Here is a 23,235-nt window from a genome sequence, read left to right on the forward strand (position 1 = left end):
TGCCACTATTGCTACAGCAGCTGCTCAGGTTGGTTGTTATGTTGAAACGATGAAAAGGCTGGGTACGTGGATGTCCAGCTGATATAAAAAAACACAGAGCAAACTGTGATACTTCACCCATTCCTACCAGGGCTGACCCATGAAGTACGTTGCTCACAACTATCATAGAGGCATGGTGGGGTTGGCATCATTTTTCCTCAAAATAAAGAGCCTGATTGGCTTGGCGTTCCTTATTATACAACTGGAGGGAATGATTTAAGGAAACTGAGCAGGTAACAGTATTTGAAAGATTAAGCTGACACCAAAATTATAATGTCACGCTGGCCTTGAACTATGTTAATTTGGTTGGACATTATTCCCAGTTAGGTGTGGAGGGAATCCAATAGCGGTCCTCGTATTATTGGCCTGTTCTAAAATAGAGTAATAACTAGTAGTGGAGGAGATGCAGTGGTGATTGCATTGGGGTGTGATCTTTTGTTCAGGTCGGCTGGAGAGCACCTGACGGAAGTAAGTCTAATCCTGTATTTTGACTGGTTGTTTAGGAGTCTTCAAGGGCTGTGTAGGGTCACTGTGGTTGCCAGCTTCGGTTCCTGGGTTGTGGAACCTGGCTGTGGTCTAGAAGCATGCCAATCAGTGCCCATATATGATCCATTTGTGTGGCACTGGACCACTCTCCCTCAAAATGGCATCTCATTGTTAGTAACACTCCCCCTCTGGAAGGGGCAGTTATGGGGCACCAACTGTTTGGTCGAACCCCAGCTACTGAGCCAAATGAGAGAGAGCGTGGCCTCATGATCTTGAAATGTCATGTGCGATGGGTCACTGCATTTTGGTCTTAGTAATGGATGAAAGCTGATTGGCTTGTGCTTTTCTTCACCAGCACTGAAATGTATTTAATTTAATAAATTTGTGACCTTTCTCCACCAAACAACTCTCCTGTGTCATTATTTCGTAGTAAGGAGAATGGTTGTTAGGGTACATAATATAAAAGGAACATTTGATCGATTGCTAGGTGGCTTAACACAATGAACACCAACAATTTTGTCTTTTGTAATTGGTATACATTGTAGCTTGCAATAGTAGCAAGTCTGCATTTCTCCAAAGTGCTTTTTTATTTATCACTCTCCCAGGGAGTTAGAGACAATATCAAAATTATATCTGTCCTATCATAGTACCATATTGCAAATGGTTGATTCAAATAAGAGCAATATCTCCGCTCATTGTACTTTTGCTTTTGACCCTGGGGTGCTAATCCTGTGAGTTGATTCTCTTTAGTTTCATCTGTGTGCATACTTAAGGAGGGTTACATGCATAGATGAAAAGTATGAAACAAAAATATAGGTTAAAGACATCGGACTCCAAGCTTAGAGTAAGATGCAAATAGCGTCATTAAGCCCTCGCACATCTCTTCCTATCCAACCTCAACACCATATCTCCTGGAATAAAGATATGATTGTTGGCATGTACTATATGAATAAAGATAAAAAAGTGAGTACAAAAATATATTTGGGTAAAAATCTACTAGCGACTGAAAATAAAGAGATATAGGTAATCACATGTGTTTGGATATTAAAGACACTTTCCACCAATTCCTCTTTTGCCTACTGAGCAAACCCTTAAAGCTAGCAAAATGTATCTGAATTTTTCAAAAACGTGATTATCCCTACCTTTCTTATTTTACTTTACCTTTTTTTTTTTAAAGTTTCCATATTTACTCATTTTTTCATTTATACCTTATATGTTTGTTTTTTTCTTTTGCATCATTTCATGAAACTCATTTCTTTGAGAACAATAGCAAAACAACTCCAAAAAGGATCACCATGCAGGATTCGCACTCCAAGATCAAGAGGGTATTCATTGACATATGGCATTGTAATTGTGTAGCAGCACAACTACTATAAAACAGAGGTTTACAACAGAGTGTACAAGTTATAGATGAAGGAGTCATAGCACACCTGGATATCTGTATAAATAAAGTTTATTTACCCAATTTCATGGGCAATTAATAATATATCAATAAGCTGCAGTTATGCTATAGATGGTGCTGTAGCTCTTTCCTATGTATGATGCTGTGGGAGATACACGGCAGATCTCAACAGTGGTGGGCACCGTATTTAGGAAAGTGGGAATTGTGTCGGCTGTTGGAATTTCTTTGCTTGGACTTAATAAATTATCATATTTAAAATGTGTTAAGTGGAACCAGGAGCCAATCCAAAACTAAACTCAGAGGAAGACAGTCCCATATATTATAAAGGGCTAAAATAGTTTTATTTTAAGTGCTTTTAGTAAATACAATTTACATTTTCTGTTTTCACTGGGTACAACAACTAATATTGCTCATCAATTTGTCTTTATTTTGCAGGGATACAAATACACAAAAAGTCATGGACAGTGCTGTGGAAAGTGTGTCCAGTATTTCTGTGTCCTAAATAACACTGTCCTGATCAAGGTATGTCTGAGTCTGAGTTCCTCACCCTAAGTATCCATTAAGACAAAACAAATATATAGCAATTTAAGATTATTTAGAGATGAAGAGAGGCTTTATTGCATGTTATGCCTTTTACATTGAAGAATGAGCCTTGTACATAGAATAACATACATTGAACATAGAAATTGAAAGGAGAGATTCTGCTTTATCATCTGATGGCTGAAAGTGCAGCTTCAGATTATTGGTTGTAACTGCAAAGGCAGGACTGGCAGTGCTAGCTGAAATATTTATGCCATGTCTGGGCACAGTATGAGTGAAGGCATGTGGGGACACATTTTTGGCAATGCAATATGGAAGCACAGTGTGGCATATGGGACCGGAGTGATAGTTTTTGAAGGCATTGACTCAATGTGGTGGGCACAGTTTCAGCAATGGAATGTGGGGACACAGTAATGACATAGGAGAACAGCGCTTCATGTGGGGACACAGTGATGACATAGGAGCACAGCGCTTCATGTGGGGGCACAGTGGTGACATAGGAGCACAGCGCTTCATGTAGGGGCCCAGGGATGACATAGGAGCACAGCGCTTCATTTGGGGGCACAGTGATGACATAGGAGCGCAGCTCTTCATGTGGGGGCACAGTGATGACATAGGAGCGCAGCGCTTCATATGGGGGCACAGTGATGACATAGGAGCGCAGCGCTTCATGTGGGGGCACAGTGATGTCATAGGAGCACAGCGCTTCATGTGGGGGCACAGTGATGACATAGAAGTGCAGCACTTCATGTGGGGGTACAGTGATGACATAGGAGCACAGTGCTTCATGTGGGGGCACAGTGATGACATAGGAGCACAGCGCTTCATGTGGAGGCACAGTGATGACATAGTAGCACAGCGCTTCAAGTGGGGGCACATTGATGTCATAGGAGCACAGCGCTTCATGTGGGGGCACAGTGATGACATAGGAGCGCAGTGCTTCATGTGTGGGTACAGTGATGACATAGGAGCACAGCGCTACATGTGGGGGCACAGTGATGACATAGTAGCACAGCGCTTCATGTGGGGGCACAGTGATGTCATAGGAGCGCAGCGCTTCATGTGGGGGCACAGTGATGACATAGGAGCACAGTGCTTCATGTGGGGGCACAGTGATGACATAGTAGCACAGCGCTTCATGTGGGGCACAGTGATGACATAGGAGCACAGCGCTTCATGTGGGGGCACAGTGATGACATAGGAGCACAGCGCTTCATGTGGGGGCACAGTGATGACATAGGAGCACAGCGCTTCATTTGGGGGCACAGTGATAACATAGGAGCACAGCGCTTCATGTGGGGGCACAGTGATGACATAGGAGCACAGCGCTTCATGTGGGGGCACAGTGATGACATAGAAGCACAGCGCTCCATGTGGGGGCACAGTGATGACATAGGAGTGCAGGACTTCATGTGGGGGCACAGTGATGACATAGGAGCGCAGGAGTTCATGTGGGGGCACAGTGATGACATAGGAGCACAGCGCTTCATGTGGGGGCACAGTGATGACATAGGAGCACAGCGCATCATGTATGGGCACAGTGATGACATGTTGATACACAGTGTGGGCATATTATGGGAAGCAGTGTCAGTGATGGTATGTGATGGAACTCTGTGGTCTGTAATGGCACTATTGGACAGGCCAATGCAGTATGATTATATGTGAGGGGGCAGAGTTAATGATGGTATTAAGCGGTACAGTGTAGCATGTGGGGGCATAGAGATACTATGTGAAACTATATGGATCATATGTAGGAGTGCACGGTATCAATAAGAAAGAGAAAGACATTGATGTTGCACGCACCAGACTTACCACTTGCTCTCTCTCCCCTCATCCACTTCAATGCACCATGTTCCTCACTGCAAATTTTAAAGACACCCTCCAACTCAGTACCCCAATATACACACATATATAATATTTCCATTCCATTGGTCGAAATACGCCTAAAATTGTGTCATCCCTTATAAATTACACCATGAAGGAGCAAATGGGCTCCCATTGAAAATATAGGCTAATGCTGAAATTTCCGCCACCTAAAAGCATGTGTAAAAATCAGGTCCTTTTTCATGTAAAATTTGTGTAACCCTTGCTAGATATAGAATGCCTCTATAAACCTGACCGCATAATCCCTTCAATGTCCTTTAAATTCTTGTGTTCCGACCCAGTGTTTAATCAAGTGTTGCTCTCTCAGTTGCCTGAAACCCCCCATGGCCAGCACACTAGCACACTAACTACATTTACATTTAAATACTTTTGAACTCTGTTTTTGACAGAGTACAGTAGTTACTGCAGCCAAAGCACATCTCCAATGTAGGTAGTGTAAAAAAATCTGAAAGAAGTTTGAGCCTTACAGCATACCATACAGGGAAGAGGTGTCTGCGTTCCACACACATTGCAGGTCTGCTCCCTGCAGTTTATTCCCTGAAGAACTCACAGTTCCCTATCTGCTCATCACAAACAGAAATAGGATAAGGATTTTCTTTTGAAAATTTACCTATTTACTGTGCTAGAAAAGTAGTGAAGATTCCCCCCCCCTCTTTCCCATTCATTTTAACTCTGAGGTCAATTGTTGAACATTCACTATTTTAAAATATACTCTTAAATTAATTTCTGTTGCAGTTCTTAAACAGACCAAACACAATTAGCCATAAATGCCTACTCTCTTGGAATGTCCGAAAGACTCCCGAACTTTTGAGAGTTCTCCTGGGAGAGCAGGGCAACATCCCGCATCCTGTGAACTTCGTTAGTGAAGTGGGCAGGGCGGGGCTGAATGCTTCATCCCGGAACCGCCCCCTACTGTGATAGGGAAAAATTGGTATAGTTTGGCAGGTGAGCGGGGCAAGAATAATGCAATTCTTGTGGCCACACCCCAGGACATGATGGCAATGGAGATCTCCCGGGGAAAGGGGGGGGGGGTCTTGGCAAGTATGCAATTAGCTTAGTACAAACATTTATTTACCAAACAAATAGCAAATCCTATTTGCACTCTTCACTTGTCTACCAACATTTTCATATATTTTTATACATTTAGTTTTAGCTGCACACAGATAGTGGTTACCATCTTTCCTAATATAGTTATTTAATTTTCACGCCGTGTTACTAGACAAATGGACAGTGCAAATAAATTAATTAAACTAATTAATTACATAAGGGAAATTAAGTAAGGAACTGTGATTAATTAATTTCATGTGAAAAAGAAGGGCGGGAAAAGAATTACAGGGTAAGGTCATATTTTTTTTTAATTAGTCCTGCACAACCATGATTTTGTCCTGACAGCAGAGATAGCTCAGAGGTATGTACCTTGTTGTGCAGCTCTGCAATGCAGGACAGCACGAAGGGCCAGTCGCATGCTGTAAACAAGGGTGTATGCGGTATTACAAGGGAGAATGTCACGAACTGAAAGAGGGCTAGCGTTTGTTAAATGCTAGTCACGTCCCTGAATGGGCTGGCCATGCTATCTTCACATTTAAACATTTAGAAACCCCCTTTAAAAATCCCGTGTTTGCCTTGTTCCTTTTCAATCTCTTTTCATCCCATACTCATCTGAAAAGTTGAAGGTTGTTAACTGAAGGGGGCAGTTTTTCTTATGCACTAATATTTGAAATATGTCCCTAGGCCTACTAGAATATGGGTATTGTGAATACCTGTTCATTTACGTGTTAGTTTCCCCAAATGCAGGTTTGAAGAATGTTAAATAATATATCCTTGACATCTAGTACCTATTAGATAATGTTTAATGGGTACTACATGACATACAAAAGTATTTATATATAACACATAATTGTCTATCCCTGTGCATAATACTAGAATGATATAATAATAATAATAATAATAATAATAATAATAATAATAATAATAATAATAGCACAATAATTTAAATAAAACCTACCGACATTGCTTTCTGTAGCAACTGCAGGTTTGAAAAAGTGGAGATGTTGTCTATAGCAACCAATCAGATTCTAGCTGTCATTTTGTATAATGTACAAAATAAATGATAACGAGAATCTGATTGGTTGCTATAGGCAACATCTCCACTCTTTGATACCCACAGTTTAGTAAATATACCCCTAAAGGTATTACATTTGTTAAATTAGAAGTTTATTATTTTATCTTGCAGCCTGGAAACATATGGCGTCCTCCTGGTGATAACTGCACATGTTATGATTGTGAGCCAGGCACATTTATGGTTATCAAAAAGGTCATGTCATGCCCAGCACAAAAGCCTTTAAAATGTGAAAAGGTAAAGTAAAATACATTTTGACTTGTATGCAGGATTCTGATATGAAGAGGTACAAATATTTACCAATAAAACTTTCATTTAAATGGGCCATTTTTGGATATTGGTGCCAGGTTGTCATCTTTCCAAGTCCCTTCTGAAAATAACACCCTTGCTTGTATGCTAGTATCATGATTTGTGAACAGCCATGGTCTATGCCAGCTAATCACAAAGGACTGCAGGGGTTGGAATGTCTTCCTCTGAAACAACTAGCTTGTAAGATCAAGTGCAGTAGGAGACAAAACTAGGGCGTTAAATAAACTAAAATGTATACATTTCTATGGGCCATTTTTAATTATTCAGCTGTAATCCATTCTGAATAGACATGACAGGGAGCGTAAAATGAATGCAGCATTCTGATCATTACTCCCAATGTTAGTGGTCTGCTCATATTTTTATGTAAAAACAATCCATGCACTGAAAATACAGCATTCATGGAAGGTATCTATGTAAATGGGCCATGCTTGTAAAAAAATCATCAATGACCTTTTGCCAGGGCCAGTGTTACCACCAGATGAACATAGCCAGCCATCAAGGACGCCTGGGTTTAAGGGGCTCCTAAAACACTGAATGAATGACATAATGTCACTCATTCAGTGTCTTTATTTTTGCCACAGTGCCTCCTGCCTCTGTCATGAAGGGGCAACAACGAACAGCTTCTTATCTGTGAAGCTCCTCACTGTTGTTAAAAGGCTGGTAGTTTGATGCTGGGGTATGATGTCATAGTCATTATCATCATCATTTATTTATATAGCGCCAGCAAATTCAGTAGCGCTTTACAATTACAGTGTGACACTCCCAAGAAGAGAAGCTTATGTCCCACCCCCAACTCCACACAAGGCCCCCATAGGCCCTGCCCCACCCCTTTACATTTGTTTGTTTTTGTTTGTAATCCAGCAGATGATAGATCAAATGCAAGTTAATCTAACTTGAGAACCAGTGCTTATAAGTGGCAATTTAATTTAAGATGTGGGTAGGGTTGATAATGTTTAAATTGCAACATTGATGTTTATGAAGAAATACTGTTTATCATATTTCCACAGGGTATAGTGGTTAATTTTACAAGCACAGATGGATGTTGTACTATTCAATATTGCGAACCACGTAAGTCTAATAATGATTTCTTACTTTCTTTCTTACTGCTACTAAGGAGGTTGGTAGGGTCCTTTATTAAACAGGAGAACAAATGCAGGATTCATTTTAGTAGGAAATAACAAAAGGTGTACATAGTTGATATTGTTTAATGGCTAACTCAATGCATAGACTTTTTTTGAAAAACACAAATCCCTTCTGTTCTGTCTGTTGTAGCAAAGGATGCTTTATTAAGATAGACATTTTAATGTACTTTTGGGAGAATATATCTGATGGTAAGCAAGATTGTTGTTATAAAGTGGAGTGATATATACTAGCATTATTATCTGCAAACCACAAATGCAAATTGCAAATGACAAACGTAAGCAGAGAGGGGAGTCAAGGTTGACACCAAGGGGTAAATGTATGAAAGTCCGTTTTTTCCAACTCGCCTGAAATCGGCCACTTTGCAGCTAAAATTTAAAGCGGCGATGGCTTGTAAAGGCAAGTTTGCCTTTACAAGCCATCGCCGCTTTAAATTTTAGATGCAAAGTCGCCGATTTCCGGCGAGTTGAAAAAAACGGACTTTCATACATTCACCCCCAAGTCAGTAGACTTGGGAGACTGAGGAAATTGTGGTGTTGTTGACCATGAGGGAGATTTGAGGATGGGTGGTTACTCTGGGATGAACGGAAAAGGATAATCTCTGATTTCTACTTGTTAAGCTTTCAAAATACCTTTACTAGCAATAATCAAACTCTTATTACGTTTTTATTGTACTGTAATTCATACTAACTTTGGCAATTATGACAAAGACTAAGAATTAAAGTCAGATTATTCGTATTGTGCAGCTGTTTGTACGTTAAATAAAATATTTTCAAAATAAAAAATATTTAATTTATTCTTTAAGAGAAGATTGTGTTAGAAGATTGTATGGTTTGCAAGAAATACTGTATACACAATAGGCTAATATTATCATAGGAACTCAAAATGGGTACTAGGTCACATATTGTAAAATAATTTCTATTGCTGAGCAAATCTATTAATTAAGTAATATTATTTTAGAATTAATTGGAACACTCTATTGCATCAAACAATCAACACATAAGGGAAGAGTGGCACTGCTTGAACATTCTCACATTCAACGCTGGAGTACCTAGTAAAGATTATTTTGCTTTCTTATACAGGCAAGTGCGATGTAATGAAGTCATGGAAGATTATAGAAAGTGGAGCTTGCACAGCCAACGTGACTCTAACCAACTGCGGAGGTTACTGTAGCTCGGTCTCCAGGTGGGATATATTATACAAGTTAACCCGTGCATGATACTCATGCATTCTAGTCAAATCAAGCTACTTAAGGTGTTAAAAAGGTTCTTGTCATGCATTTGGGCCTAGCCCAGGCCTGCTCAGGGGAAGAGCGTTACTTCCCGACGCAAGCGCCTTTTTTTAACGTGGTTTTGTCCACATGTCACCACCTCATCATTTTTCTCCATCACCTCATCCTTCATCTTCATCGCCACATCCTTCATCAAGCTACTTAAGGTGTTAAAAACTCCCCACTGTCACCCCCGGCAGCCACCAACCACTCCCAACTGTCACTTCTCCTTCAAGAAATATATAGGTCAGTGTATAACTCTGCCCAGCAGGTGGCACTGCAGCTTCGTTGTTTTTTTTCCACACACGCCACTAGTCTTATATATATTAGATAAGTCCAGCTATATTTTAAAGGATACCAAAACAACAGATAAACTTTATAGCAGGCTTGAGTAAACTGTAGCTGAAAGTGTATGCTAGGATTCATAGTTCTACAACACCCATAGGCCACAGGGTTTCCAGGCCTGCTATCGAGCAATTGTTAGGAGGTCAATGGTTTACAAATGTGTCACATAAAAATGTACAAGTCATCAATGTTAATAATAATAATCAGAAGTGCTAGTAATGGGGATTAGTAATGACTGTGGGCCTGTAAAAAATAATTAGCAGGAACAGAGTTACCCATAAACCTAAAATTAATCAAGTTAGGCATTGAAAGAAATACATTTTAGGAATGTCCCTGGTGTTTAATGGTTAGATGATATATACAATATAATAACATGCACCAATCAGCTGCAACATTAAAACCACTGACTAGTGAGCTAAATATGACCAATTATTTGACTACAAATGCAACTGTCAAAGGGTGGGATATATTAGGAAGCAAGTGAACAGTCATTTTTTGAAGTTGATGTGTTCGAAGCAGGAATAATGGGCAAACGTAAGAATCTGAGTGACTTTGATAAGGGACAAATTGTGATGGCTAGACAACTGGGTCAGAGAATCTCCAAAATGGCAGGTCTTGTGGGGTGTGCCGGTATGCAGTAGTTAGTATCTACTAAAAGTGGGCCAAGGAAGAACTGTGTCATGGGTGCCTAAGGCTCATTTATGCATGTGGGAAGCAAAGGCTAACCTCTCTGGTCCAATCCCACAAAAGAGCTACTATAGCACAAAATGCTGAAAAAGTTCATACTGACTATGATATAAATGTGTCAGAACACACAGTGCATTGCAGCTCTCTGCATATGGGAATGCAAAGCCACAGTCCATTATCAGCCCTGTCCATCGTCTAACGCACCTACAATGGTCACGTGAGCGCCAGAATTGAACCATGGAGCCATGGAAGAACGTGGCCTAGTCTGATGAAACATGTTTCCTTTTACATCATGTGTACGGCCAGGTGTGTGTGCGACATTTACCTGGGGAAAAGATGGCACTGGGATGCACTATGGGAAGACAGTAAACCAGTAGAGGCAGTGTAATGCTCTGGGCAATGTTCTGATGGAAAACCTTAGGTCCTGGCTAGAGATGAAGGGTTTGGATTCAAACAAATCCGACAAATTTTAATTTTGGGGTTCTGAGTTTAACGGAGCAATGACTAGGTTCCGCTTGCCAAATTCAGATCTGAAAAGAAGAAAAAGATAATTTCCGGTAATATGACGGATTTTGCGAGTTTTGGATCAATATCTTTTATATATAGCATGTGGGTAGGAGATTGGCTGCAATTCTGTGCTAAAACATCACATGGAAAGGGTTGGACAGGGTGAAAGAAACCATTTAAATTGCAATTGCTGTGATTTTACTGCAGTTTATTTAGAAATCAGTCTGCTAGAATTGTGTGATGATCAAGTGAGTGTCAGAAGGTTATAGTATACAAGTTAACCCGTGCATGTTACTCGTGCATTCTAGTCAAATCAAGCTACTTAAGGTGTTAAAAAGGTTCATGTCATGCATTTGGGCCATAGCCCAGGCCTCAACCACCAACCACTCCCCACTGTCACCCCCGGCAACCACCAACCACTCCCAACTGTCACTTCTCCTTCAAGAAATATATATATATTTTTTTTAAATCTTTATAAACACTTTTAACAATTAACAAATGAAATTAACAAATTAAAAACATCTTAGTATACCAGATTTCAGCCCATTCTGAATTTTTTTTTCCACGCACACTAAGAATTTAGTAGGTCAGTGTATAACTCCGCCCAGCAGGTGGCGCTGCAGCTTGGTTTTATTTTTTCCACACACAGACAGACTAACACATGCCACTAGACATTTATATTATAGATTCTAGTATGTATAGTGTAGATATCTGAACTATTTAGTGGAGAAAAAGCAGGTACTGTGTTCCTCTGAGCAGCACATCCCAAAAACAAATATGTTTTGATTTTAAAATCCCAAGTGTTACAGCCTACAAGCTGTAGTGAGGGGTAGTATCAAAAATATCTGAAGTATTTAGTGGGCCAAAAACAGGGTGCCCCTTGACTCTGAGCAGTACACCCCAAACACAAATAAATTTCTTGCTTTTAAAATCCCAAATGTTTCAATTTGAAAGCACTTGTGTGAGGGGCAGTATCAGGGACATCTATAGTAAGCTGCCAATAAACAGGGTGTTCTTTGACTGCAATCAGCACACCCCCCCAAAAAATATATATATATTTCTTGCTTTTAAAATCCCAAGTGCTTCAATCTGAAAGCAATTATGTGAGGGACATTATCAGTGACATCTTTAGAAAGCTGCCAAAAACAGGGTGTTCTTTGACACTGAGCAGCACACCCCAAAAAAATCAAACACATTTCTTGTTTTTAAAGTCTCAAAAGTTTCAATCTGAAAGTAATCGTGTGAAGGGCAGTTTAAGTGAAATTTTTAGTAGTAACAGGACAAAAAACAGGGTGCTTTTTGAGACGCACTCATTATAAATATAAAAAAAAAATTATGAACCGATTGTCTAAATTTGAATTGTATTGTGGAGCAGTGTCCGAAGAATTGTTAGATAGCATTCCCTCCTTTCATTATTTCATTGGCTTTTCCCTTGGTGTGGTGACAGTTACAAGTAGCTCCATCTTAAGTAGCATTAATCTTCATGTCAACCATGGATCAGTCTACAGATCAGGAAGATCCCAATACCAGTACTGGCAGTAGCAGTCATTTTTCTAGCTCTACTAATAAAAAGGGTCATGCGGGAAGAAAGTATAAGAAACCATGCTCAAAATCCAAACACAGTTTGTCAATCTCAAAAAATCAGCTCTTGATGTAAGGATTAAGGGCAAAATTTCTGATGAAAGTGGTGATTTCTACAAAAAAAATAAAAATAGCTAAGAATCCATACAACACCCGCAGTTTACAAGAAAAGGCTCAGACCATGACCACTTATTACTAGTAGGGGTCCTGCTACTGCTGGGACATGTACTAGAATGCCCATTGCAAAAGAGAGTGCCCAACACGGTAATGCATCTTCCTTAACTTCTCATGCATCACCTACTTGCTCAGGGTGTAGGTCTGTTACTACCAACATAGTCTTATCAGTGCATGAAAAGTACACTGAGCCTGAAGAATAACTTGGGCAGTCACAGAATCCTGAGGAGAGTCTAGGGGTATTCATGCGTAAGTCTGACATTTCAGATTATGACACTGTAATTATACTGTGTCAGAATTATACCTTCCTATTTCTCGATCATTTAGAAATGTACAGATGAGTAGTAATGACAATGATTTAGACATAGAACTTGAGAATGTTACTTTGGAACTTGCAAATGTGCAAAAGGATGAGGGGGATAATTGTAGATCTTAAAATTAATGTGTTGTATTCAAACAAGATAATGAGGAGGAGGATGATGATGATTGTGTTGACGTAAGTCAGTCAACAGTGGTGCCACCTCATGCCCATGATAAACTTATTGTCATGTCAGGGCATAAGACTAGAAAAGCTCCTCTTTTGTTTGGAAATATATTTATGCCAACCTAGACAATATTTGTCGCGGCATCAGTGGCCTTTGTGATGCCACATTAAGTAGAGGTAGGGACATTGATCATCTAGGCACCTACTCCCTGTTATCTTGTTTGCAGCAAGTTCATATAAGTAGTTTTTCAAAAGGTTGGAAATTAATTGTCTATAGTAGCAAGTAGCCCAGCATCAGCTAGCAGCCGAATGGATGGACACTTCATGTAATCTTCACCATCAACACCTTAAACATTAACCTCCTCCTTATTAATACGTTGTCCAGCATCCAATCTTCTAATGCCAACAGACTCCCCTAATACAATCCATGATACTCAAGAGGCATCCTTGCACTCTACAGAAGAGTAAGCATAAATTTAAACAATGAATGTCTATGAAGCAAGGAGTTGGAAGCGGAACCATGTATTACAGTCAGCATCCTGTTGCACAGCGGATCACTAAAGCCCTGACAGCTTTTATAGCATTGGATGTGCTTCCAATTTCCTCCATCAATGCATCAGGTTTTTGCAGATTAGTTGAGATCATGTGTCCACTTTACCAAATTCCATCTCTATTCCATTTCAACAGCATTACTACTGGGTGAATTTCAAAACCTACCATGCTTCGCACACACAATCAACTTGGTGTGCAGAATTTCTTAAAAAATGAGAGGTCGGTGCAGGAGATGCTATTCGTGTCCCAAAAAAATTATTTGTATTTCCACATTTAGTGACTGCATATAGAGCATTGCAGCAGCTGCAAAAAAAAAAAATATTACATGCCAACAACTGGAGGAATATGTAGCAACAAAGTGGAATTCCACACTTTATATGCTTCAGCGACTAGAGCAACAGCAACTAGTCATCAAGACCTTACCTTAATTCAACACACTGGAGAATATTTTCAGTTGTATGCAAGATACTGAAAAAACATTTGAAATTATAACTAATTAAGTCAGTTCAGACACTGCCAGCCTGAGTCAAGGCATACCCCTAAATCAAACTACTGGAAAAGCAGCTGGAGAAGCTGAAGGAGGAGATGAAACTTTCCTGCAAAGTATGTTGTCCTTGTAGATCAAGTCCTTTATTCACATTGCCAGGACCCAAGGGATTGCAGCATCTTGAAATCGGATCACTACATTTTGGCAACCATGCCTGATCACAGGCTTAAGTCATATGTAATGTCTTTCTTTCCAACTGACACAAATCTTCAAAGATGCAAACAGCTCCTTGTGACCAAGCTGTTGGCTCAAGTCGCACATGACATGTCTTCTGCTTCAGCTTCTCCTACAAATACTACTGCCAGAAAAAAACTTCCCTTTTCTAAAGGTCCCACTGATGATAAGATTACACAGCACACCAATGTGAAAGGTTATTATGACATTTGGTTAGGCTTAAGAAAAAATGTCCCAATATATTGACACCTCTGCCATGTCTCAGTCTGATAATCCTTGTATTAGTAGAATGGAGAAGGATGACTTCAATTATAATGTAGAAATTAGCATCTTAGAGAGTCCCTTTGAATTCCTTGAAGAAAAAAAGGCAATTTGAAACCCCTAGTACATACTAGCTATCATGTACTTAAGGCTACCCAGTCTCCAGGGTGTACCTTGAAAGACTGTTTAGCACAGCTGGGAACATTGTGAGTGATCGTCGAAGAAGAATACTTTCCAAAAAAACTGTAATTCAGGATGATGACGACTGTTAGAAAAATTCCCATTAGTAATTTGTTAAAATCTCTTTCTATTCTCCAATTCATCAATTAATAACTTAATTGTTAATTTTTTGTGGGGGCCCAAACAAATCAAGAATTTGGCAGTCCCTTTTGCTGAATTGCTTGATTTGTAAAGCTCTGTATGCCTTTTTTAACATATGGATGGTGTATGACCCCAAGGACAATTCCATCTTGAACTATCATAGCCTTGTGTCACACGACGGTACCATAAACAGGAACCGGCGCTGTTACTTTACTCTTGTAAGTGGTGATTGAACTTACTACTTGGCTCTGAGACATCACTTTTACACATGTGTTCCTTGCTACCTTGTCTTGGACCTTCTTCCTATTCTCATTGGTTCTGGAGTATTATTTAAACCTCCCATGGTTCTCTGTTCTTTGCCTGTTCTTCGTATTACTCACTCAGTACTGGATTTGGCTTCCATAGGTCTGACCTATTATTCGTTGATCACCTGGATTCAGCTGTACTCTTCACTGCTACTGTTTGTTTCATCTGGACTCGTTATAGTAACTGGACTTCTCTCTGCTGCTAACTCGCATGGTGAACTATTATTGTGAACTATATGCTACACCTGTGTTCATTGCCACAGCTCAAGTTTCTCATTCCTGTCCGGCTGGCTCAATACCGCTATTACTTCACTGTCGGATCTGCTGCCGAGTTACCTGTCACCTGTAGTTCCACACACGGCTCAGCTGAACTTCACTCTGCTGCTAAACCTGCATGGTGAGCTTTTACCGTGAACTACTTGCTACACCTGTGTTCACTATCGCAGCTCAAGTTCCTCATTCCTGCCCGGCTGGCTCAACATCACTATTGCTTCTCTATTGGATCTACTGTTGAGTTACCTGTCCCCTGTAGTTCCACACACGGCTCAGCTATACTCCACTCCTCTGCTACTTCTAGGTAATGAACTGTTTGATGTACTTGTCTTCATCTCTGCAACTTGGGTTAGTTATCTGTAGTTCAACGAGTTCCACGCCTTTGCCTTTTCTACAATGGGAATTACCGCTATGCCAGTGACTCACCTGCTACTTTTAATCATCTTCGTTTATGGATCAGCTAGTTCTATATTATCATTCTGTTTGGACTGTTGCTGTATCAGTGATTCGCCTTTATCTGCCGTGAGTTACTATATTGGATCTAGCATTTTCCCTCCTATCATCTCCAGCGTTGAACTATTGCTCTACTCACTCCCTGCAGTTGTCAAGGGTTGCCAACTATGAAGTAACGTGTTGAGACTCATCATTTCATCCTGACCAACTTGCCATGTGTTCAGCCTCTGCTGTTATCCCAAGTTATCTTATCATTCAATTATACCAATATCCATTACTACCACTCCGCAGTACCTCCTAGTCTACAGTTGCTATTCCTTAGTATTGCTCTTGCCTGTGATGCCTGTCAGCTATGAACTTTTAATTTGTGTATTTGAATCCTCTTTTTATCCATTGTGTCTAAACCTCCACTACCATCTGCCACTACCCGTTTGGGAGACCGCGACCTGTGGGACAGGAGCTGCGAAGCCCATATTCCCTTGCAGGGATCACTGGTGAAGACCTCCTACCCGTTGGACTCTGCACTCCTGGGCGAGTTCCATCTCGGCAGAGACAAGGGATCTACTAATTCATTCAGAGTCATGACACATTGGTCTATCATCTTGAATAAAATGCTTTGTAGTTGACAGCTAGATATTAATTTGGTTGACATTCAGAAAGTTGACAACATTAGGGGCTTGATTCATTAAGGATCTTAACTTAAGAAACTTCTTATTTAAGTCTCCTGGACAAAACCATGTTACAATGCAAGGGGTTCAAATTAGAATTCTGTTTTGCACATACGTTAAATACTGTCTGTTTTTCATGTAGCACACAAATATCAACTTTAAATTTCAGTGTACAAATAAGCTATCAAGTATTTGTGTGCTACATGAAAAAAATCAGTCAGAATTGAACGTATGTACAAAACAGAATACTAATTTGCACCCCTTGCATTGTAACAGGGTTTTGTCCAGGAGACTTAAATAAGAAGTATATTAAGTTAAGATCCTTAATGAATCAGGCCCTAGATCAACAATTCAGGTGTTGACAGTATTATATGGTTAGTGTTAGAGTTACATTTAGGGATATGTTTAGGGATAGGGATAGTAATAATGTTAGGGATATGGCCAGAGTTAGGGTTAGAAATAGGAATAGGGATAGGGTTAGAGTTAGGTATATTGTTTTCAACCTAATAATACTGTCTACATTTGAAATGTCAACCAAATAATGCTGTCTATATTTCAATTGTCGTCCTAATACTGTCATTATTGTTGACTTTTCAACCCTGTTGATATTAGGGTATTCACCATATAAATGTCAATCATATAACTGTTGAACATATGTATCACTCCCAGTGGAAGGTCCCAAGGACAATTCCATCTTGCTACATTTAACATTACAGTCTTGGTCTATCATCTTGTGTAAAAATCTACTTATGCCACTGCTGTCCGTCTAATGAGCTCTGATACTGCCACTGTTGTCCCTCCCCAAAGTGTTGCTGCTGTCCCTCTCCAATGTGTCACTGCTGTCCCTCATCAATGTGCACACATGCTGCCTAACGGTAGCCTACTTAGTGCATCTTCTTTTCTAAAATGACAATTTAATAGATCTATACACATGAGGATGATGATAAAGTTGATGATATTGTCACCTTTGAGGAAGATGACCACTGTTAGTGAAATGCCCATTAGTAATTTTTTAAAATCCCTATCTATTCTCCAGTTTAACAAACAACAACCAAAATGTTTGCTTTTTTGGGGGCCCCAAATAATTGAATTACTTCAGCCACCAAAGCGGTAGTTCCTGTCGCTGAAGTGCTTTTTTTGTTAAACTATGCATGTCTTTGTTTACATATGGGTGGATGTGTGATTTCAAGGATAATTCCATCTTGCACTATTTTACATTATGTCCTTGGTCTATCATCTTGTGTAAAATGTCTACTGATGTCAGTGTCCATCTAATCACCTTTAAGAATATTGACTTTCCATGATGCATGCTGTCTAATGCTAAAAATATTCTCTCCATTTTTATTCTTGGTGCAGCCCACATTTGTCTATCTCTTTGTTTAAATGTCTACTGATGCCGCTGTCCGTCTAATGACCTCTGATTATTATTGCCTCTTCACTTTCTATTATGCATGCTGTCTAATGTTATATATTTAGTGTCTGTGATCTTCTCTCAACATTTTCCTTCTGGGTACAGCCTAACTTCTTCTATTTACATGTCTACATGTCTACTGATGCCACTGTCTGTCTAATGACCTCTGATTACTGTCTCTTAACATTCCATGATTCATGCTGTTCAATGTTAAAAATATATTTACTTGTCTAAATGTCTATTGTTGCTGCTTTCCATTTGATGACTGCTTCTTCACTTTCCATGATGCATGATGTCTGACATTAAAAATGTTGTGGTCCGAACTCTAAACAGTGAGAGTCCCATATTTTTGGGCCATACATATATGTGTTTTTAAATTGAGAGCTAACTTACCAAAGAGGTACCCCAGAAGCCTCCAAACAGCAGTTTAGCGCCAGTACTACCCCTCAGCTACTGACACCAACATGCCTCTCAGACAAATACAGAAGTGGAAGTTGCTCAATCAATTTATAGGCTAAAAGGGTGGTGTTATCCTAAAAGGAACAAACACACAGAAAATTTCCCCAGCACACTGCTATAGCCAGCAAAAGACCGTGGAGTGGCTTTAACATACATTTGCAAATGTGTGCAACTAAGACTTTTGCATTTTTATCTACAGTAGAAATGGCAGGTCTTTTGCTGGCTATAGCAGTGTGGTTGGGAAAATTTTCTGTGTGTTTGTTCCTTTTAGGATAACCCCACCCTTTCAAGCATATATATGAGCTTATAAATTGATTGAGCAACTTTCACTTCTGTATTTGTTAAAAATATTGTGCCCGTGGTCTTTATCCCATCATTTTTCTAGTATGCTTTGCACAAAAAAGTTGGTTGTTCAGATTTTCTAAAAAAAATGAGAGGCCAGGGCAGATGTTGTCTATGGTATATTTTCTTGGATTTTGGTCAATCAGTGACCGCATGTAGATCATTAAAGCAGCTTATAAAATTATGACCTGCCATGCCACTAACTGAAGCAAGAAGGTATGCCTTCAATGGCTAGACATTCATTTGGTCGACATTGAAAAAATTGACAAAATTAGGTCAATAGTTCTGTATTATTAGGTTGACAATTCACATCGGTGACAGTATTAGCAGGTGACAATTGACATGTAGAAAGTATTATTGGTTAGTGTTAGGCTTAGGGTTAGGGATAGGGTTAGGATATCATTGTCAAATTAATTATACTGTCTACATTTCAATTGTCGACCTAATACTACTGTCAATCATCATCATCATCATCATTTATTTATATAGCGCCACTAATTCCGCAGCGCTGTACAGAGAACTCACTCACATCAGTCCCTGCCCCATTGAAGCTTACAGTCTAAATTCCTTAACATACATACATACACACACACACACAAACACAAACACAGACTAGGGTCAATTTTGATACAAGCCAATTAACCTACTAGTATGTTTTTGGATTGTGGGAGAAAACCGGAGCACCCAGAGGAAACCCACGCAAATACGGGGAGAACATACAAACTCCACACAGATAAGGCTATGGTCGGGTATCAAATTCATGACCCCAGTGCTGTGAGGCAGAAGTGCTAACCACTTAGCCACCATGCTGCCCCAATGTCATTCTTGTCGACTTTCCAACCCTGTCTATATTATGTTGTCGATCATATACATTTCGATCATGAAACTGTGGAACATATGTATCGCACCTAGCAAAAGGTAGTAACGTGGTTGAATTCCACACTGTACATGGGGGTGTGCACACATCTCTAGTTCTGGCATTCATATGAATGTTAATTTGACACGTACCACCTACCTAAATATTGTTGCGGACCAAGTACACCTGTTCATGGCAATGGTATTCATGATGGTAGTGGCCTTTTTCAGCAGGAAAAAGCGCCCTGCCACACTGCAAAAATTGTTCAGTAGTGGTTTGAGGAACATGACAAAGAGTTCATGGCGTTGACTTGGCCTTCTAATTCCCCAAACTACATCTGTGGGATGTGCTAGAAAACCAAGTCCAACCCATGGATGCCGCATCTTGCAACATCCACGACTGAAAGGATCTGCTGCTGCTGCTAACATCTTGGTGCCAGATAACACAGAAAACCTTCAGAGGTCCTGTGGAGTCCATGCCTCGACAGGTCAGAATTGTTATGCTGGCACGAGGGGGACCTACACAATATTAGACAGGTAGATTTAATGTTATGGCTGATCCAAGTATGTCTAGTAGGGCTAGTTGTAGAAAAGCAATGTTCTGGACATCCCTAAAGAGGATGGTAAATTTATAATTCACAAATTGTTATCAACCAAAAATAAGATGTTCAAATATTAACTTCCTGTTAAACTCTTAATTGCACAACTGACAGCAATCTATAATATGAGGACCGATACATCAACACATCATTCAGTTTACATACCGTTTATAAATAACACACAATCCAATTCAAAGATGCATCTCCTTATTCCCTCCGTATCAAGAGTGACATTTCAGTATTAATAATTTGCTACTCACGTGTTTGACCGAATGCCATTTGTCATGATAATAAATTATAGAGCTATATCCAGATTTTGCTTTCTCTAGTCCACGTTTTCTAACAATGCATTTAGATGCAAAATTTGCACTGAACCACAGCAACCAGTAAGTAATTAGCTTTCATGTGTCTGAAAGCTAGGCAAGAAAACTTGATTAGTCTAATTGACTAGTTGACTGGTTAGAAGTAACCTTTCACTAGTACAGACAGAAATATGGATCACAAAATGTGTTCCTATTCCTTGGCAATAAGCATCTTTTATCGGTCTGTAAAATAGTGTGGTTAATAAAATATAAATATAGTGAAATATATCTATTTTTTCTAGAAAGAAAGACTTAGAAGGATATGGCATCCAGGCATTAACAATATAAATCAGCGCTAAATGTAATGCATGCAGATTAATCATTTACATATGACAGGCCAAAAAAACAACATTTTTGTTTCCTCCAAATGTAAAAAAGACAGAAAACCACTAAAAAACCACCATGAGCAGTGGCGCACGCAGGGGGGGGTTTCTGAGTCTCCAGAAACCCCCCCTGCGCTAACTAAGTGACCATCATAACGGTACTGTCCTATACAACAGCAGCGGCGCTGTCAAAGAAGCATCCGCGGTGGTGCTGTATTGTATATATACAATCCTGCGTGCGCCCCTGATGAGGGTCAAAATATTTTATTTAAGGAACTTTTATGCTGCATTCCATGTTTCTAAGATGTCATGCATACATGAATTAAACACATGACTTTGTAGGTGCTGAAATATAAAAAATAATAATATTATATAATAAAACAGAGATCAACAAACCTGCATCTGAACTCAAAGATAGTTACTAGACTTGACCAATCAAAATAAACTACAAACATAAACATCAATAAACCAGCACTGGTATGTTATCCTGTAATGCTAATCTGCTAAAATGTAATAATCAGCAATGGTTATGATGATGAAATTAAAATTAGTTATATTAAAATGTGAAAAATAGTAAGGATAGTAAGTTTCATGCAAAGATTTGGCCAAACAAGCTAATAAAAGTCAGACACTCTTAAATATTAAATGAAATAACATGCAAAAATAAATCCGAATTCTAGACATAAAAGGCAAACATTGGCAGCAGAGGGGATCAGATAACATTGGTGCAATAAATCACTTATAGTTGATAGTCAGAAGTAAACTTTTACTAGTACAAGCAGAAAGATGGATCACAAAAGGTGCTTTCAGTCCGTGGCAAAAGATATCCAAAATAAGAATGTTTTATTGATCTGTAAAATTATATTGTTAATATGATAATAGCTTTAATTTTTTTTGTTATTTTTTAGACACCCTAATTTTCCAAAAATGGAGGAACATGACTGTACCTGTTGCCAAGCTTCAAAAACCACCACGAAGAATATTCAACTGCAATGTGCAAACGGAAAGAGAATTGGTTACACGTTTACCGATGTACTGCAGTGTGCATGTAGGGGCGCAGCCTGTGTGTTCACGGAATAACTGATAGCAAAAATTAAATCCTTTATAAGAAGGAAGAATGCAGCTAGGCCAGCAACTATTTTAAAAATAAGCTACACTTACCCTTTAGGAAAGATTTATTTTTGCTAATGAAAATTAAATTATATGAGAAACCACATATCCTACAGTGTAAGACATATAAACAGTAGAATATGTCTATACTGCAATAATGAAAAGCATTTAAAACAATGGGGTAGTTCCATTTATAAATCAAGAGGTTGAAGAGTAACATTTAAATAAACCTAATGTACCATCAGTATAAAGTCCTGTGTCCAACCATGATGGGATGTCAATGTTCAGCGTTTCATGCTCAGATACTTGACAGGAGCAGAGTAATACTTTTAAGACACTTGATTTGAGCTATTGTACACAAATATATTTCCTGCTATTAAACACATAATGATAGACAATGAAAATATATAAACATGTATGTAATTAAAAATGCAATATATTTTAAAGCAACCATCTCATTGTGTCTGTTTCTTTAAATTGTGTCATTTTAATAGTGTTAATACAGCTAAATTATGGAAAATTATGCTTTTATCTAATGGCGTGGGCTGTAAACATTGATGTAAATTTATTTGCTGCAAATTTGTATTCTTACAGTCCCAAAATGATAAAAATATGACTTTCAAATATTGTTATTCATGTATTTTTTCATTTGGCACATGTTAGCTAAAATATCCAGCTCACAAGTATGTAAGTAATAAATAACCTTATATATGCTTATATTTCAACCAAGTCAGCAAATCATTTTATTATATATGGGGTATATGATTTTTACCTTTTTTTTTTACAAATAATTGTATGTGTACATACAACAGTGCTCCCCAAGGGGAAATTTGTTCACCCTACCAAATATATCAAGTGTCAGAAAATCATCAGTGGAAGTAAAAACTCCCCAAAAAAGTCCCCAGCGGGTTACCTCCAAGCACAGTGTCTTAGCAGGCCCATACTCCTGGTAATAAAATCCACAGCTGACGATCCAAATGAGCCAGGGTTTCTGATCCGTAAATTGGGTCTGTGTATTTTGCTGATCCAAGCTGCTCGGCCAACTCTCCACCAGCTTGGTGGGTCCCTGGGTTTTGGTCTCCCTACCGATGTAGGCTCCCCAATTCCCCAGAATCTGCGAGTGTCCCCTGATGGAGTGGTAACAGAATCAGTCCTAGAAGTACAGTGTCTGATCTGTGTCAAGAAGCTCCTGCTTCAAGCATTCCTTTCTGGCCCTGAGAGAATACGTTTACTCTCAAACAGTCCTTGCTGTC

General features: G+C 39.2%; 1 protein-coding gene across 1 annotated transcript in view; it reads left to right on the forward strand.

Annotated features, from left to right (window-relative positions):
* LOC142103722 (uncharacterized) overlaps positions 1 to 22,432 on the forward strand; it is a 104,013-nt gene extending 81,581 nt beyond the window's left edge. The window contains exons 32-36 of the mRNA XM_075187862.1: positions 2,363 to 2,449; positions 6,585 to 6,707; positions 7,787 to 7,847; positions 9,002 to 9,104; positions 21,781 to 22,432. Of these exons, the coding sequence (XP_075043963.1) occupies positions 2,363 to 2,449; positions 6,585 to 6,707; positions 7,787 to 7,847; positions 9,002 to 9,104; positions 21,781 to 21,952 (546 nt within the window). The 3' untranslated portion in view covers positions 21,953 to 22,432. The remainder of the gene's footprint in view (positions 1 to 2,362; positions 2,450 to 6,584; positions 6,708 to 7,786; positions 7,848 to 9,001; positions 9,105 to 21,780) is intronic.
* Positions 22,433 to 23,235: the final 803 nt, after the last annotated feature.

Source organism: Mixophyes fleayi, chromosome 10 (assembly GCF_038048845.1).
Source record: "Mixophyes fleayi isolate aMixFle1 chromosome 10, aMixFle1.hap1, whole genome shotgun sequence".
NCBI lineage: Eukaryota > Metazoa > Chordata > Amphibia > Anura > Limnodynastidae > Mixophyes > Mixophyes fleayi.